The 18,896-nt window shown below is 41.2% G+C and overlaps 1 protein-coding gene across 1 annotated transcript in view; it reads left to right on the forward strand.

Moving 5' to 3' along the window:
- The window catches only part of LOC113010303 (polyamine-transporting ATPase 13A2-like), a 40,660-nt gene extending 21,908 nt beyond the window's left edge, over positions 1-18,752 (forward strand). Inside the window, exons 20-30 of the mRNA XM_080291644.1 lie at positions 1,311-1,422; positions 1,510-1,634; positions 1,788-1,954; positions 2,299-2,379; positions 3,492-3,571; positions 6,458-6,610; positions 9,232-9,328; positions 13,215-13,438; positions 13,555-13,706; positions 13,815-13,981; positions 16,599-18,752. Of these exons, the coding sequence (XP_080147770.1) occupies positions 1,311-1,422; positions 1,510-1,634; positions 1,788-1,954; positions 2,299-2,379; positions 3,492-3,571; positions 6,458-6,610; positions 9,232-9,328; positions 13,215-13,438; positions 13,555-13,706; positions 13,815-13,981; positions 16,599-16,745 (1,505 nt within the window). The 3' untranslated portion in view covers positions 16,746-18,752. The remainder of the gene's footprint in view (positions 1-1,310; positions 1,423-1,509; positions 1,635-1,787; positions 1,955-2,298; positions 2,380-3,491; positions 3,572-6,457; positions 6,611-9,231; positions 9,329-13,214; positions 13,439-13,554; positions 13,707-13,814; positions 13,982-16,598) is intronic.
- The last annotated feature ends 144 nt before the right edge of the window (positions 18,753-18,896 follow it).

The following is an 18,896-nucleotide window of genomic DNA, read 5'->3' on the forward strand; positions in this document are numbered from 1 at the left end:
CCTGATAATAATGAATTGCAGTCGTCCAGCCTGGAAGTAATAAATGCATGAACTAGTTTTTCAGCGTCTTTAGAGATGTTGCGCAAATCCTGGTCAAAAATGACTCCAAGGTTCCTCACAGCGTTACTGGAGGCCAAGGTAATGCCATCCAGAGTAAGAATCTGGTTAGACACCATATTTCTAAGATTTTCAGGGCCGAGTACAATAACCTCAGTTTTATCTGAATTAGGAGGCAAAAAGTTAGCGGCCATCCAGGTCTTTATGTCTTTAAGACATTCCTGCAGTCTAACTAAATGATGTGTGTTATCTGGCTTTATCGATAGATAGAGCTGGGTGTCATCTGCATAATGACACTCGTGATGTGTTGGTCGTGAATGAAACGGCTCTTAGAGCCAGCTCTTTGAAGTAAATGGGAATGGAGCCGTGTTTTTATTTTATTTTATTTTTTTTATTTCTCTCACCCTCTTACTCTCTCACTTTGCTTCACTTCACACCGCACAAGAGCCTTGTGTTTGCACCAAGCAGATGGAGGAGGGGAGTAAAGAAAATGAGTGACATGGAGAGAAGAAGCAAAATCTGGAACCAGAGTGTAGAGTCTGCAAGAAAATGATATCATATAGAGTCGGCTCCACAAACAACCTGCACAGGCACCTGAGAACTGTCCACCCATCAGTGCAATGGGAAGATAAAACACAGTCAGTTGACTGTGATATTAATGAAGGTGCCAGTGCATCTACTGCTGCTGTTGCTGCTGCATCTACAGGATCATGCAGTATACCACCACAACCACCTAAACCAACTGAGAGCTCTATTAGACAGTTTTTGCATAAGTCTGTGACCCCAGCAAGACAGAACTCAATTGATAAAGACCTGGCAAAAATTATTGCACCTTCAAGAAGCCAGAGGAGCTATTCGTGAAGATGCATAAAGAAATTACAGAGGGGTTCCTCAGAGAGTTCAGTCTCTATAATGAAGAATAAAGATGCTTAAACCAAATATTGACCTTTAACCTTATGTACTGTAGTTCTGTGTATGTGTGAATTATTCCGTAAACACTGCACATATTCATTTTCTTCTTGCAAATGATCAAAAAATTAGGGGTGGCTAACAACTTTTGCAAAGTTGTTATTTTTGGTTACTAAAACTTTAAAGTAAAATTCACTAAGATGTTTTAGACATATTTAAGTAATTCCTTCATCTTTCAAATGTGTAGGTGTAGTTCATTTGCAGTGATTTGGATTTATTTATTCATTTATTTTTTGCTTAAATTTACATTCATGTCTTTTGCATTCACTGCTTTTACATGACAGTGCCGGCACAATTCTCCAGCAAACTGCACAAATACACCAGTGAAGGCCTCCGTGTGCTCGCACTGGCTTATAAACAAGTAGATGTGGACTCTGATTTGAACAACATTGAACGGTGAGAACAGTTCAGCGATGTGAATAAGTTAATTTTCTCTTTCTTTTGCTTAAATAAGCTGCAACAGCTCTGGCTTTGTGTCCACAGAGAGGAAGTAGAAAAGGAAATGTATTTCCTTGGGTTCCTGATGATGAAGAACCTATTAAAGCCTGAGAGTGCAGGAGTCATTGACGTCCTGAGAAACGTAAACATTCGCAGTGTGATGGTCACTGGTGAGGAATTTTGTGAACGTCTCTTGGTGTAAAGCATGACGTTTCAGACACAATCACAGTTTCTCTGATCTTTGGTCTTTGACATAAATATCAAAATTAAATATTTCAGTGGATGATCATGAGGCTTTGTCTGTTTTGTCCTCATTCACACAGGAGACAACCTTATGACAGCTGTTAATGTCGCAAAAAGCTGTAAGATGGTGGGATCTGATGAAAATGTGATATTTGTCACAGCGACTGCCCACACTGACCAGGCTGCCCCCACCCTGAAATTCAGATTGGAAAACCAAGGAACCAATCCTGACCAGTGTCCAGCAGAGGTTATTACTCAGATTCTTATTCATGCAGCAGTCTAGTCTTCAGTCTGGATTGTACTCTATTACCGACAGGTGGTCTCTGTTCTGAGGTTAAAGTTAAACCAAAGTTAAAAAACATCCAAGCATACATCATCACTGATATCATCCCAGGACATCTGTGTGTCTACACATATGAGAGCAAATGATTGCTCAATGCATCACTGGGTGATTGGAGCATTTTATACTAAACTAAACTCTTTCACTGTGACATGGATAACCATACAACCATGAGATGAATTTTTCAAATGTCAGGATAGAGTGTGGATACTGTCGCTGATGTTTCGTTTTTCCTCTCTGATCTGCGTCAGGGTCCTTTTGACTATCACTTGGCTATTGATGGCAAGTCGTTTGCTGCCCTCTGTGACCATTTCCCTGAATATCTCCCGAAGGTAAAGTGAGCTGTGTATTCTCTGTGATTTTGGAAAACTAGAGGAATGAATGTAAGTCCACACCAGGTGAAAAAAAAGCTTTGCTTGAATTGTCATAATATTTGTAAAAATCTCCAAAAGTTGATTCTGTTCATCTGGACGTAGCGTTTTCAGTGGCAGAAACATTTCGTCACTCATCCAAGTGACTTCTTCAGTCTCAGCTGACTGCAGGTTTCCCCAAATCTTATAAACAGTACATTTGCATAATGAATGAAACCAGCTCACTGAAGGAACAATGGGCTGGGAGGTCAGTTCCTTCATCATAATCATTCAAATTCTCATGACCATTGATCAACAACCCCTGATCAAAGCTTATTGATCAATGGCCATGAGCAGTAGCGGTTTTTGATACGGGCGACATGGGCGGTTGCCCGGGGCGGCATCATGGTGGGGGGCGGCATCACGGGCATCGGCAAGCAATGAAAAATTGCTCGTACTCATGCTGCCCCGACATCATGCCAGCGCATATCGGGAATGTCACAGGCATCGATCGGTTTTCTGCCGCACAATTGCTGGGAGTAAGGGCGCCCTCCGTTTGCGAGGTGCGCCTGCTGCTTGCGGCACAGGGAGGAGAGGGCAGGGCGGCAGGGGATTCTCTGGCTGGCTGGAGCAGCATCTAATAACCAAATTGCAAAATAGAAACAAAATAAAAACAAAACAACAAACACGAAAACACCGGACATTATGATACAGACTTATAATTTGCACCGATGTTTTTTCGAAACGTCAAAAGTGAGCACGAGAGCCCTCAGTGCACCTGCTCGCTGTTGAAGTCAAAGTAAACTTTATTGTCATCTCCGGCACCAGAGGGAGTGTTCACCCGGGGCGCCAAACAGGCTAGGACCGCCACTGCCCATGAGTACCATTTACAGAGAGTTGGGGAATGGCTTCAATCACAGCATTGTAAGATGATGGCAGATGTACCCTTAGGCCCCATTCTTGATTCAGAGAGGGTCCTTCCCTTTTCACGTAAATTTGTAATTTTTTTTTTGTATTTGTAAAAATACAAAACTGGATCCCTGCTGACAGTGAACCTTACTAATGAGCTTACGACTTACCTGCTGTCACTACAGGTTTTGATGCGTGCCACAATATTTGCACGAATGGTCCCTGAGCAGAAAACCCAGCTAGTAAAGGAGCTACAGAACCTGGGGTGAGTGTTTTTTTTGTTTGTGTTTTTTTTTATTTCAGACACTAAACATGAAAGATGAACAAGAAAGGAGTAAGAAATAAAACACCAGGAGTATCCACAATCAGGTCCTCATTACTGTGAGGTTATGTGTTTGTTTGTGTGTGTGTGTGTGTGTGTGTGTGTGTGTGTGTGTGTGTGTGTGTGTGTGTGTGTGTGTGTGTGTGTGTGTCAGTCACGAACGAGATGGCTCTTAGAGCCGGATGTTTGACATGAACGACGCGAGCCGGCTCCTTATCGCGGGCCGTTGGTTTTTTTACTTTCTCTCACCCTCTCTCTCGAACTTTTTTTCCGCTTCACTCCGCACACGAGCCTTGTGCTTTGCGCTGGGAAGAGGGGGGAGGGGAAGTAGTTACGCTTGCAGTAGCACAGGAACAGAGCGGGAGGGAGAGACAGAGAAAGAGAGCCAGGGACAACAATGTCACATTAGAAAGGTATAGCAATCATCCACAACTATTTTCAGTTGCGGATGATAAAGGATTCAGAAAGTTTATTCATGCAGGTCCATATGACAGAGAATATGCATCTTCTTTTTGTTTTCATATTTTAATTTATAGTTAATTGTGTTGTGGTTCGCAGTGTTTTGTATTCTTTCACTTTAAATTTGTTATAAATACACAAACAATACACATATGCTGTCAATTGTGTAATGTAAGTGATCTAGGTGATCTAGGTCTGCGGTCCCCAACCTTTTTTGTGCCACGGACCGGTTTGTGCCCGACAATATTTTCACGGACCGGCCTTTAAGGTGTCACGGATAAATACAACAAAATAAAACTAGTACCGGTACCGAAAAAAATAAGATTTATTCATAGCACATGTGAAAAGACCCAGGAAAACCGAGTTAAAGAAAAAAAACGATAACATAATAACGCTAAAAACCGATAAAAACCCTGAAAACCATACATTTCACACCCGAGTCTCACTCTCGCGGCCCGGTACCAAATGACTCACGGACCGGTACCGGTCCGTGGCCCGGGGGTTGGGGATTGCTGATCTAGGTAGTTCTGTTTTGGAAGTTCAGTTAATGCTAGAAATGTGTTTTGGAGTTTGTACGTGTTCTGTCTCTAGGGGCCACCGCATATAATATATTATTGTTAATTATAAATTAATTAAAGCAACAAAACAACCTGAAGAGCCGAAAGAGCCGTCTCTTTTTAGTGAGCTGAGCCAAAAGAGCCAATTCTCTAAAAAGAGCCAGAAATCCCATCACTAACATACACACTAGTGATGGGATTTCCGGCTCTTTTTAGGGAACCGGCTCTTTCGGCTTGGCTCACTAAAAAGAGACGACTCTTTCGGCTCCCAACCGGCTCTTCAGGTTGTTTTGTTGCTTTAATTAATTAATTATCAACAACAATATAAAATTATGCACAAAAGGAATAAGTAATGTAAAAAAAAAAACGTGGTTTTCTTTATGTATGTTTATATATAAATATTTATAGGGGCCCCTAGAGACGGAACACATACAAACTCCAAAACACATTTCTAGCGTTAATTGAACTTCCAAAACAGAGCTACCTAGATCACTTAGATTACACAATCAAATTCATATGTCTATTGTTTTTGTATTATTACATAAACACTCATATATATATATATTCAAATGCTTAAAAAAAAAACAACTTCATTTACCTGTTACTACCACACACCCAGTCCGATTGTTGGTACTTCCTGGCTTGTGTAGCCACTAGGTAACAAAAGCTCAACACGGCCCCTAGCATCCTGGAGCAAACACAAGGCTCTGTTTGCCGTCTCTGCTCAGCGCAAACACAAGGGTGACTTGCAGCGTGAAACAAAACAAAGTGAAAGAGAGGGCAGGAGAAAGAAAAAAACAAACAAACCCACGGCTCCCAATAAGGAGCCAGCTCGCATCGTTCACTTCAAAGATCCGGCTCTAAGAGCCATTTCATTCGCGACCGACCCATCACTAGTGTATGTGGACAAAAAAAAACTGTTGATGTCCAAACTGACAGATTTTTTTTATATAAGTGTTTAGTGAAAAATTCCAATTGCAGTTATATAACAGACATGGAATAAATGTGTAGACTCTCAGCTTCATTTGAAGGTATCCACATTCAAATTGGATGAAGGATTTAGGAGTTTCAGCTCCATAGCATGCATAATTTCAATTCAGTTTTACTTATGCAGCATCAAATCACATCAACAGTCCCCTTAAGGCACTTGTCCCACCCTATTTTTAAAGTGACCAAAGGTCATTGGACAATTGACTTGAGGGAGTGTTCGCCCAGGGCGCCAAACAGGCTAGGACCGCCACTGATAGCAAGAATTAAGTGTGGAGAAGGAGTGGTCCAATGATCCAATACCACATCATCTGTAAAACATGCCAGAGGCAGTTTTATGGCTTGGGTATGCATGGCTGCCAGTGGCACTAGGACACTAGTGTTTATTGATCCTGTGACACAGGACTGAAGCAGCTGAATGAATTCTGAGGTGTTCAGAGACATACTGTCTGCTCAAAACCAGCTAAATGCAGTCAAACTGATTGAATGGTGTTTGATAACATAGATGGACAATGACAAAACATACAGCCAACTCAACCCAGAAGTATATTTACGCAAAGAAGTGGAATATTCTTTAATGGGCAAGTCAGTCACCTGATCTTAGCCCATCTGAGCATTTCACTTGTTGAACACTAAACTTAGGACAGAAAGGCCCACAAACAGCAAGAGATTTAGCAACAGATTAGATCAGATTAGATTTGCAACAAAAGACATCAGATTCACATCTTGAAGAGAGGGGGATGAACTCTGCCATGTCAGGTGTGATAAAACAGGTGGGTGATATGGTAATAATAATAAAGGCCACCAATTGTTTTTACTATTGCAGATACCGTGTAGGCATGTGTGGGGATGGGGCCAATGACTGCGGGGCACTGAGAGCTGCTGATGTCGGGATTTCTCTGTCTGAAGCGGAAGCCTCAGTTGCTGCACCTTTTACTTCCAAAACTGAAAACATCACTTGTGTGCCTCAGCTTATCAGGTTAGAAACCAGAATGATTTAAAAGCCCAAACAACAATAAAATAAACAACCTAGCAAATAAGGTAACACTTTATCATATAGCCCACTACTAAGGGCATATTTATTAATAAAGGTAATTTAAACATTTTAAATCGCATGTAATATTTACCAAGAAATACTTAAAGGTATGTACACTAGCATCCAGACAGGTGTGGAAACACCTTTAAGGTATCGGTGTGAATGACTGAGAAGTCCTATCCACGAGTAGGGATGGGTACCGGTATCCGGTGCCATAATGGCACCGGTTCTGACATAAACGGTAGTAACCAGACCGAAAAGCAGCGCACATTAAGGTACTTTTTTTTTCCTGAGATGTCATACACTTTGGATACTAGCCAATCATTTTACCTTTCCAAAGATAGTAGGCGGGCCAAGGTACGTACGTTCTTTTAGAGCAGAGCTACAGATTAAAAATGCCCAAGGCGAAGTGGTCAAAAGTCTGGCTGTACTTCACAGCAAAATATGCAAACTCAGCAGCCTGCAACAAGTGCTTTAAGCTGATACTGTGATACTGTGCAAAGGAGGTAACACCTCGAATCTGATGAAACACCTGGCGACACATAGCGTTTTTTTAAAAGTCGAGATATGCACCGTATTTCACAGCTTGCTGCGAGACCTCACACCGAGCACATCTACTGCGGATATGGTGCCTGTTATCAGACCCGGAGTTAGCAACATCCTCCAAGAACCCGAAGAGGAGAGTCCTGGCCCCTAGCCCTGCCAGTGTAGCAGAAATGATGACAGATGATGATGGCAGCAGCAGCTGTTCTTCTCTGGGCATGTAGCTTAATGTTGTTCGTGTGTAATTTACATTGAGTAAGCTAACCACGTTATTAATTTGATGCATGTAAGGTGAACTAGTGAACACCGTTGTAGTAACCTGCGGCTGTCTTCTTGTTTGATGGCAGGTACAACCTTCACCCTGGCCAAAAAGGCTAAAATGACCAAAGTAAAGTGGGAAACAGCTAAACATGAGAGTTTTTTGGACAAAGTTTGTGTTTTTCCATTGTTTAAGCACTGCTTCCAGCCAAGAATGATACCATATATGCCCCATAGCTGCAGAAAAGGCTAACATTGTTATCTTTTTACAAAAACCAGCTGAACATGAGAGGTTTTTGGACAAGGTTTGTGTTCTCCATTCTTTAAGCACCGGCACCATTTCAAAAGTACCGGTTTGGCACCGGTATCGGATAAAACCTAAACGATAGCCATCCCTATCCATGAGTGGCAGTCTTGATCACAAATTGTGTAGACAAATGGAGATGCCTACTGAGGTTGGTAAGGGCTAGTTGCCTTCCTTCTGGGTCTCTTTTCAGAGTTGTGTACAGTCCTTTTTCCCCCCATGCTATCTCCACTCCACTCCTAACAGAGAGGAAAGAAAAGCTTCTGGACTTATTTAAGTTTCTAGAAGAAGTTTTACCTCTCATCTGAAAAGCTTCTTCAGTTCTAAGAGGAATTTGTGGAGAGTCCTAGATTTTAAGCCCTGTTTGGAGCACATGGGCTAAGGAGTAAAAGTGGGTGTCAGTCACTATCAGCAAGGTTTCAGGTGAAACCATTGAGAGACATTGCCCCATCCTGTCATCATGGGGCAATTTTATAGAAGTTCAGAGTTCATAGAAGGGGCCAGCAAAAATTTCAGGATGGGCCGAAATTACTTCTGACCAATGCATGTGGCTAGTTTCACCATACAAGAGGTGTCTTGAAGCTGCCATTACCAACATGTAATGGCAGCTTTGTACAACGTAGTTAATACAGTTCAGTAGCGTGTTCAACTTTGTCCCTGTACTATTTCTCATTATCATATATAACTTATCTATGGACATCTATGGTTTGATTTCTTTACATGTGTGAATTGGACAGTTTGTGACCAACATTTGGTGATAATATCATGGCAATAACACCCTTTAGAAATATATTTACGTAGAAAATTAGTGATGTCTTTATTACATATTTTGCCCACTACATACATATATATAAAAATAAAAAAATTCCCTCTTACTCTGAGGGACGGTCTTTGTCATTCAAGCTCAGGTTCTCTACCCCAGACCTGAGAGCTTGATAGTCCTGCGCAGTATCTTAGCTGTTCCTAGGACTAAGCTCTTCTGGAAGGAGATCTCCAGTGCTGTTCCTGGGATCTGCTGGACCCATTCACCTAGCATGGAGCTCACTGCACTGAGTGCTCTGATTACCATGGGGACCGCTGTTACCTTCACCCTCCACATATTCTCAAGTTCTCTTCTCAGCTCTTGGTACTTCTCCAGCTTCACATGTTCCTTTTTGCTGATGTTGCTTTCACTCAGCTTAGATCCGCTAGCCACTGAGCATCGTTGTTATGGGTTACCTCTTTCTCCAATATGCTTATATGTTATCTACTTATAATTAAAATAAATTTCCAACAACAGTGAAAAACAAAGTTTATCAGAACAGAATAAACTGTATTAAGTCCCTACTATACAGTATGTCAAATATAAAGTTGAATGACTAATAGGGCATCCATCATGCACATTAACAAAACAATTAACAAACAAACATTCCTTAACAAACAAAAAATAATCAATAATTTTTCCTGCTTATCCATTCAGAGAGGGCCGATGTTCTCTGGTCACCTCCTTCAGTCTTTTCAGATACATGTCTCTATACAGCCTGGTTCAGTTCTGCTCTGTCATCATCCTCTGCACGGTGAGTAGCAGGAAAGAAGAACATCATTCCTTCACATTTAACTTTTTCAACATTCATCTTTGATTTTTTTCATCTGAAATGCTTTAGTGTAAAGTTGCACTAACATGTTGTTACTTTGATTCATTTTTTAATCCAGATGTGCCCCCTATCTTCAGAGTGTTTTAATGCAAAATAAACCAAAATATTCTAGAATAAGCAACATTTGACTGTCTATTTTCTGCTGCTTATACACATTTAGGTCGCAGGGGTAGCAGCCTAAGCAGAGCAGCCACTGTCAGCCTCCCATGTTCCTCTTTCAGTTTTTCCAGGGGGATGTTGAGTCATTTCCCAGCTTTCTGAGAGCTATAATCTCTCAAGCTCTACAACAGAGCAGTTGCTCATTTACCTCCGTGACCTCATCCCCAGTGATAGACAAATTGCCTCCCTTATCCCTAGATTCTATTTGCATTACAGGTTTAATGCGTGAGTTACGAGATCCTCGATTTGAGCCCAAACAAAAGTCTTGTTTCACATCCTCACTGAACTCATATACCTGAATTTTTACTTCAGCCACTGTCAGAGTTGCAGTCCAACATGCCAGTACCCATCAGCTGCCTCTAGAGTTTAACCAAGCCCAATAAGAGTCCTTTTTCAGCTTGATTTAAATACATTTTATTTAACTTAAAGTCATTTATTTTATTTATATGGCTCCAAACCACAACAGCAGTCACCTCAAGGTTTATATTTTAAGTTTAAGACCCTAAATAATAGAGAGAAAACCCAAACAATCAGATGACCCCCTTTAACCCTTTATAACTGGTCAGAGCGGGCACGCTCCTTTTGCGTTTTGCTTAACTATTTTTAAATCCCTGTAGAACCGGAACCACGTAAGCTAGCGCAATCATTTTTTTGCATATGAAACCGGAGGAGTTGTACTTACATGTTAGCTTGTACCAGGTCACAGTCTCCTTCCACATATAGCTTTGCAAAAATTGCATAAAAAGCACTTGCAGCAGCAAAAACATTATATTTTTGCCGATCCAATCAGCTGTTTGTAACACTTCTTACGTTGGAATAAACGTCAGCGTGAACTATCGCATGTCTGGCATTACCTGTCCGAAACCGGAAGTGACGTCATTTTCGCGGGAAATGTAGTTTTTTACCATCAGGGTTTTAAAAGCCTACACTGGTGTTTTTTACAGTCATGTTTGACTTTATGCTTTTCTGTATAGTTTCTGGGATACTTAGAACTCAAATTGCACTGCTGGAAATAGTTTATTTTGATGCACATGCTGCTTTTTTTTGCAAATTCGCATTATAATATTTATTTTCGTTTTTCCTGCAGTATATAAAAATTGGTGTATCTCAAAAGTAAAACTATGAAGAAACTCAAAATAAATTTCCTCTTGTTGTAAACTATTTTGTGCAACTTTTTTGTATTTACAGTTTTGAGGGATAAACCTCTTAAATTTCTCTAAGTAGAAATATATGTAAAAAACAAAAAACAAAAACGATTTTCAATTTTTTCGTAGTTTATTGCACTTTTTTGCAATTTTTGTAGTTATTATGCACTTAATGCATACATATTATTAAACTTTGGGCTATAATGGTTGTATTGATTTATAGCAACTTGAAATGCTCCCAAAAATGCCACTACAGCATGTAAAAATATAAAGATAAGGTCTGGCGGAGCTGGTTCTATGGTAGGTCTTAAAGGGTTAAGCAAGCACTTGGTGAGAGTGGGAATGAAAAACTCCCTTTTTACAGGAAGAGACCTCTGGTAGAATCAAACTCTGGGAGGTGTGGCCATCTGCTGCAAGTGGAAGGTAGAAATTCAGGACAAAGACATGCTTAACAGCTCCCTTCATTTTTGGTGTCTACCATTTGGTTCGGGCATTACCGCCACTGCAGGCACCAACAAATTTGCAGCTGCAGCTCTTTGTGGCAAACTGTGATTTACACAGAAGTCCAAAACAGAACACCACTCAAGTTTAGATCAGGCAGGCTGTTCCAATCACACCCCTCCAGCTCACGGAGTCATCAGATGGAGCATGATTAAGCAACTCACTCAGTGATGAAGGCTGGGTACTCTGAAGTGTTTGTTGCATAGGTGAAATAACAGTCAGAACCTGTTCCCTGACCCAAAGGCACAGGGAAACTTTTCCATCCACTGGGGAAAACCCCAGAGTACAACCAGCTAGCTGAGGAGAATACAGGTGTACCCATTCCTGCCTGCCGCCTCTCACCTAGAATTTAACTCACCAAAAGTGGAGCTTTGACTTCTTAGATACTCTGTAAGTGTCTAAGAAGTCAAAAAAAGTGCTCTGACATCTGTGGTCATGAAGTCATTTGAGCGCCTAGTTCTCTCCCATCTCAAGACCCTCACGGCCCCCCTCCTGGACCCCCTGCAGTTTGCATATAGAGCCAACAGGTCTGTAGACGACGCCATCAACATGGCCCTACACTTCATCCTGCAGCATCTGGACTCCCCAGGAACCTACGCCAGGATCCTGTTTGTGGACTTCAGCTCTGCCTTCAACACCATCCTTCCAGACCATCTCCGAGGCAAGCTTTCCCAGATGAATGTGCCTGATCCCATCTGCCGGTGGATCACTGACTTCCTGACGGACAGGAAGCAGCACGTGAGGCTGGGAAAGAATGTCTCGGACTCCCGGACCATCAGCACCGGCTCCCCTCAGGGCTGTGTTCTTTCTCCTCTGCTCTTCTCCCTGTACACCAACTGCTGCACCTCCACCCACCAGTCTGTCAAGTTCGCAGATGACACCACCGTCATTGGGCTCATCTCGGACGGGGACGAGTCTGCCTACAGGAGGGAGGTTGAACGTCTGGTGTCTTGGTGCAGCCACAACAACCTGGTGCTGAATGCCCAGAAGACAGTGGAGATTATTGTGGACTTCAGGAAGCGCACAGCCCCACTCCCCCCCATCATCCTGACTGACACCCCCATCACCTCGGTGGACTCATTCCGCTTCCTGGGTACCACCATCACCCAGGACCTGAAGTGGGAGCCCACCATCACCTCCGTCATCAAGAAAGCCCAGCAGAGGATGTACTTCCTGAGGCAGCTGAAGAAATTCAACCTGCCAACACGGACGATGATGCAATTCTACACTGCAATCATCGAGTCCATCCTCACCTCCTCCATCACCGTGTGGTACGCTGGAGCCACTATCAGGGACAAACAGAGACTGCAGCGTGTTGTGCGCTCTGCTGAGAAGGTGATTGGCTGCAGACTCCCATCTCTGCAGGACCTGTACACCTCCAGGACACTGCGGCGTGCAGCCCGGATCTCAGCTGACCCTTCTCACCCGGGACACAGTCTGTTTGACCTGCTCCCCTCAGGCAGGAGGCTCCGGTACATTCGCACCAGAACCTCTTGCCACAAGAACAGTTTCTTCCCCTCTGCTGTTGGACACATGAACAATAACCACATGATTGTCCCCGCCACCAACACATGACCCTACGCTGTGTCACTGCATCATTTCATGTTTGGCACTGACCATCACCTGCACTCATGTATATATCTTTCTACGTAGCACTCATAATTCTTATTCTCATGTATATATCTCATGTATATCTCATGCACATATCTTTCTTTCTACATAGCACTTTAATTCTTATTGTCTGCACTGAAGCACCGCAGCAATTTCCTAATGTTGTAAACCTCAACATCTGGCAATAAACCCATTCTGATTCTGATTCTGATTCTGATAAGGCTTGGCAGACACTGGTTGTCTTCAGCTGTTTCTTTCTGAACACCTGTATGGTGTTCATGTTGTTTATCCAGTAATGGTGCTCTATTCAGGTCCATACTGATTGCACTCAGTACAATCTTCCAACTTCGACAAATCAGTTTCTCAACAAATGCTGTTAATGTGTTCATTAGGTTAAGACGACTTTAGGTGATTTCCAATTCCTGTATTTTGACTTCATTCTCGTGACTCTGCTGGCCATTGTAATGGGGAGAGGAGGTCCAAGTGAGGAACTGCACACCTTCAGACCCCCAGCTAATCTGCTAAATTTACCGATCCTAGTCAGCCTGTTCATTCACACATGCATGATCATCCTTGGACAGGTGGCTGCTCTCCTCATCACCACTTCACAGAAATGGTCTGTAAACAGAAAAAGTCAGATTTTTGTTCATATTGTTGTTAAGAAATATTTTCATATTTCCTTCTTTGTTCACTAAACCATGAATAAAAATAAGTCACCCCTTTTGTTTTTAGGTATATTCCACTCAATTCAACTGTTTTTGAGACAGACAATCTGCCAAACATGGAGGACACCAGTGTGTTTGACCTGTCAGGTTTCCAGTACATCATCATGGCAGTGGTGGTGACGAAGGGCTACCCTCACAAAAAGCCAATCTGCCAAAATCGTGAGTCAGAAATATCTAGGGTTGGTTTGGTAAAAGGCTGTACATCAGTCACATGATGAAGGATGTGTCATCACAGTGAAGTCAGTGAATTTTCTCTCTGGTTTTCAGGGTTGTTCCTTCTTGTGCTGTTCAGCCAGCTCTGCCTGATGCTTTGGCTGGTTTTGCATCCGCTGCCTGCATTTTTCCTTCAGCTGTACGACATTTCCGATATGGTCTTTAAAGTGGTGCTAGTTGGTGTAGCTGCGATCAACTTTTTAATTTGTTTTCTTGTGGAGGTGAGTGACATAAACCATCAACTTCCCTCTTCGTGACATTGTTGGTTTACATCAGCATGGACAAAAAAAAGTTCAACCACAGTCTTCAGCTAAATGTGACTTACAGTTCTGGTCAGAAGTTTCCATCCTCTCAACATTTGGATGAATGTTATTGTAATTTGGGGTTTGTAATGATTGAATTGTTCTTGTTCCATTGTGGAATGATTGTACAGCATACATGTTTAATGACTTTAAAAAGCAAGTTTGGATTTAATTTGAAGAAGCGCTTTTGACCACTTTTCTTGGCATAATTAGTCGACTTCATTTAAATTGGTTGGTTTGACCTAACTATTAAGCATAGTCAGCAAAATTTTCAAGAGCATTGAGTTTGGAGGTTTGAGAAGTCCATTCTAGAAGATTAATATTTCCAAACAGCTGCAGATTACAAAATAATCAGTTCAAACGACTGTATGTAATAAAATGTTATTCAGATTTGTCACCACTTCGCTGAGGTCTGGAAAAAGACCCAAACTATCAGCCTCAGATCAGAGGAAATGAATTAGGATGTTTAGGAAGAACCAAGGAACCACCATGGCTCAAATCTGCCCTCAACTGGAAACTGCTGGAATACCTGTGTCATGGTCTAAAGTGAAGCCAGTTTTAAATCACCTTGGAATTTGAGTGTAAAACTAAAAAAGAAGCCTCTGATCTGTAATAAAAGCAGCTGCCCACATAGACGAGCCACGTCTTCTGGAGAAAAGTTTGATGGTCAGATGAGACAAATATTGAACTGTCTGGTGACAATGACAAGAGGCATGTTTAGGTAAAGTTTAGGCTTCCAAACCTGTGAACACTACCAGCTGTCAAGCATGGTCCTGTTAGCAGCATGTTCTTGGCTCTTTTGCTGGCAGTGATACTGGTACACTGTGCAAAATGGTTGGAACAGTGAAGAAAGAGGACTATCTCTAAATTGTTCAACTTCACATATGAAAAGAATTGAAAAAAAAGAGTGTTTGGACACTGCTAGCATAATGTACAGGGTTTTGATGGGGCTCCCACACAAACGCAAAGCAGGAGATGAAGCATCGCCAAATATGTTTCCAAACCAACTTCCTTCCAAGACAAACACTAGAAAATATGGTGAAGCATATCTTTCCTTTGGCTTCACCTGCACAAGTGCCAAGGTAGGTCTCTGCGATAGAATAATTAGTTTCCCCTGAGTCTGGAGCACGCACTGGGCTGTCCAAATCACAGACAAACACTTTCCCACAGTTGTTTATGTTTTTGAACCCATTTTGCACAGAGAGCCGTTTTTGAAAAATGTATTGATAGCAATGTTGAATATTATTACACAGAAAAAGAACAACTACACGTAAAATAATTACACTATGATGCCTCTACCTTTCTATATGGAGGGACAGTAACTGTGTGTGTATATGTAAGCGTGTAAAAACTGAAGATGGTAAGATTAACAGTATTTTGTCTCTATTTGCCATTGTAGAAATTCATCTCGTATAAACAATAACGTGGCACACACGCAACATGAAAAAAGGCACATACCTTTGATGTTGCGTGACGAACTCTGTATTCCTCGTCCACACATAAACGCAAGAACTGAGTTTTTAAAAAATCTCAGTTTTCGGTGATTTGAAATACCGTTTACGTGTGGATGAAAGGCCCAAACGCATAGAAACGGCTGCATTTTCAAAAATACCCGTGAAGGTGTGGATGTAAATGGCCTGTATTTGTATAGCACTTTTACTAGTCCCTAAGGACCCCAAAGTGCTTTACACATTCAGTCATCCACCCATTCACACACTGGTGATGGCAGCTACATTGTAGCCACAATGTAGCCTGGGGCGCACTGACAGAGGCGAGGCTGCCGGACACTGGCGCCACTCGGCCCTCTGACCACCACCAGTAGGCAACGGGTGAAGTGTCTTGCCCAAGGACACAACGACCGAGACTGTCCGAGCCAGGGGCTCGAACCAGCAACCGATCACCCCAACGTAGTGTAAAAGAGTTAATAGTTTCATTTCATTGCTACCTGTAATATATTGCAGTTTACTTTTAGTTGTTTAATTGTTTACTAAATGTGTGCAAACCGCAATGTAGTTTGAAAACAAACCATGGGTGTGTGTTGTTGGAGGATGTGTTTGTGCTGCGGGGGGGTGTGAACATTTTTCTTGTAATACAAAGGAGGGCTCAGCAAACAAAGTTTGGGAACCACTGACTTAATGTATCTGATGCGCAGTTCACTTAGACATCTAAATAAATATTAATGGGAATGTATGTGTACTTTTAACCTTGTGTGGATCGGAGAGAAAATTCAAAATAAAATTAAACCTGTTTTTTTTTTAAGTTATTCAAGATGTATAGTGTACACTAATTCCACCCAGGGGAACAGTTCAAGGAAATAATTATAAGCCCCAAATTCCCTTGACGGTCTTGCCTATAATGCGTGAATAGGAATCTCTGACCACAGCTTTACTACAGTGGTTATTTTACAGAACTATTAATATTCTCCAGGCAAAACTTCTGCTCTAAAAAGCCCATGTTATCAGTGTCCATTTTCACTTGCATGTGTGGTGTATTCCTAGAAGCCCTGTTTTATCAGACTATTGTTATTTTTCCCCAGATACTGATAGACTGTGGCTGTTTAAACTGCTTTCGTCGATTGTGGAACAGAGGTCCATCCAAGAAACAGTATAAACGCCTCCTGCCTGACTTCAGATTTTGGCAGCCCCTTGATGAGAATGTGATAATCAGTGAAGCGGAAAACTGAATCCTGAACATTTGCAGGTTGTCCAGGCTTGATAAACTACTTCTCATAAAGAAATAGTGGGGTGTTACCTGCATATAATTCCTAATACGCCACTAAGCGTGTTGTTTGCTGATGTTTGGAACTCATGTAAGGCTTGTAACTATGAAGCAAATTAATGGGTTATTAAACTACACAGAGCCTCAAGTGACAGTTTTCTGTCTCTCTTTTTACCAGTCAGATCAACATGTTAATGCTGGTCAGCAGGTTCTGTTCAGAGTTTCAATTTAAATCAATCTGGATATGTTTCACTGATTTTTTTTAAACTTTTAGTCTTGTTTAAGTTAGATATGAATCTTAATGATATCATAAATGAATAACAACTGTTATGTTACAGCAGTTCAGTGATACCCACTGCTTTGATGTCCTTACCTCTGACATTTTATGTTTTTTCTGAGCTAGCTAATGAAGCATGGATATGTTCAACTTGTTTTGTAGTTACAGCCATCCGATCTTTACATACTATACATATACTGTTTTTATGGTTTCTTTTTTTTATTCCATTGACGATGGTTTATAACTGAAACATCTTCATCTTGTCCAAAACAATGAAGACATATATTCATCAGTGATGCTTGTACTCTGGTTTTTTTTTTTTGTATTTTTGGGTTTTATTGTTATTCTCGTGTTTTTGAAGTGAGATTCTTGTGTTTCACAGTTTGGTCTTTTGATGATACTGTCACAGTCATGGGTCATTTGACCAAGTGTTTTGAGTTTTCTTATATGTTGATGTTTATTGTTTGTGTTTAAGTCTCATTTGGTTATCTTATGCCCATTTTGCCTAGGTTGCTGTTATAGTTCATTGTTTTTGAAATTCCCCTTGTGCCCCGATGTTTACGCCCCCCTCGCGCTTCATGCGTTTCAGTAATGTTTTTGTCTCCTGTCTCCTCTTGTTTACATGTTTTACCCTTGTGACCCATTCCTTCTGTCACGTGTGTTTCCCCCAGCCATCATGCTCTGTTTGTATGTAGTTATGTCCATGTTTCATCTCCAGTCCCCTTTTCCCTCTGTACCCATACACACTATAAATACATGTATTTGTTTATTTATGTGTATGTTCCTCATCAGTTTGTCATATTGAGTCTCCATGTCTTAGTCTGTTATGTTTCATGTATGTGTGTCCTATGTTATCAAGCTTGTGTTGTCATGTCTGCATGTCATTATGTTTCCTGTTTTATTGTGAAGTCTGACGTGTCCATGTCCACTGTGTTTAGTTTCACTTCCCCTGTAGTGTCATTATGTTCATTCATATCAGCTGTTTCTCCATGTGTCCCCTGATCACCTCATGTGTGTGTTTAGTCTGAGTTTTCATTCATTCTCCGATCGTCCTGCTTTGTCTGTTATGTTCATGTCGTGTTTCCAGGTCTCCATGTTCACCTTCAGGGTTTTTTCATGTTTTAATCTTAGTTCACCCAGTCTAGGTTATTGTTTAATTTCGTCTTTGCCCTTTTATTTTGTACTGTTCATTATACATGCTTCCCTTAGACAGTATCATCAGAAGGCATAGCGTACATTTTTCTTGCTATGCAGATGACATGCAACTGTATCTGTCCATGAAGTCAGATAACACACACCAATTAATTGAACTGCAGGAATGTCTTGGAGACAAAGACCTGGAGGACCTCTAATTGTATTATTCTAAATTCAGATGAAACTGAGGTTATAGTACAAAGCCCCTAAAATTCCTAGAAATATGGTATCTAATCAGATTCTTACTCTCCGTAGCATTAGCTTGGCCTCCAGTAACACTGTAAGGAAAAATGAAAATATGCAGGGCTGCTTTCTTCAATTTGAGCAATATCTCTAAAATTAGAGAATTATGTAGAAATATCCTGCAGCACTTGTTTCTTTTCTGTTTCTGCTTGCAACAAGTTGAGTGACCACATTGATTTTGTCTTAAACACTCACTGAAATAAAAAAAATCAATAAAGATTAAAATATCATTAAAGTTTTGCTAAATGCATAAATTCATTCATTTATTTGTTCTTTCTTGTTAACTAATACAGTCCAACAATAGTGTTTGGCCTCTATAAAGGTGTAATGGAGACCAGGGGTTCCATTACCTTGTTGGCATTGTTAGTGATTAATTGTTGGATTGGGAATTTAAAATAGGGT

This window comes from Astatotilapia calliptera, chromosome 3 (genome assembly GCF_964374335.1).
Source record: "Astatotilapia calliptera chromosome 3, fAstCal68.1, whole genome shotgun sequence".
Taxonomy (NCBI): domain Eukaryota; kingdom Metazoa; phylum Chordata; class Actinopteri; order Cichliformes; family Cichlidae; genus Astatotilapia; species Astatotilapia calliptera.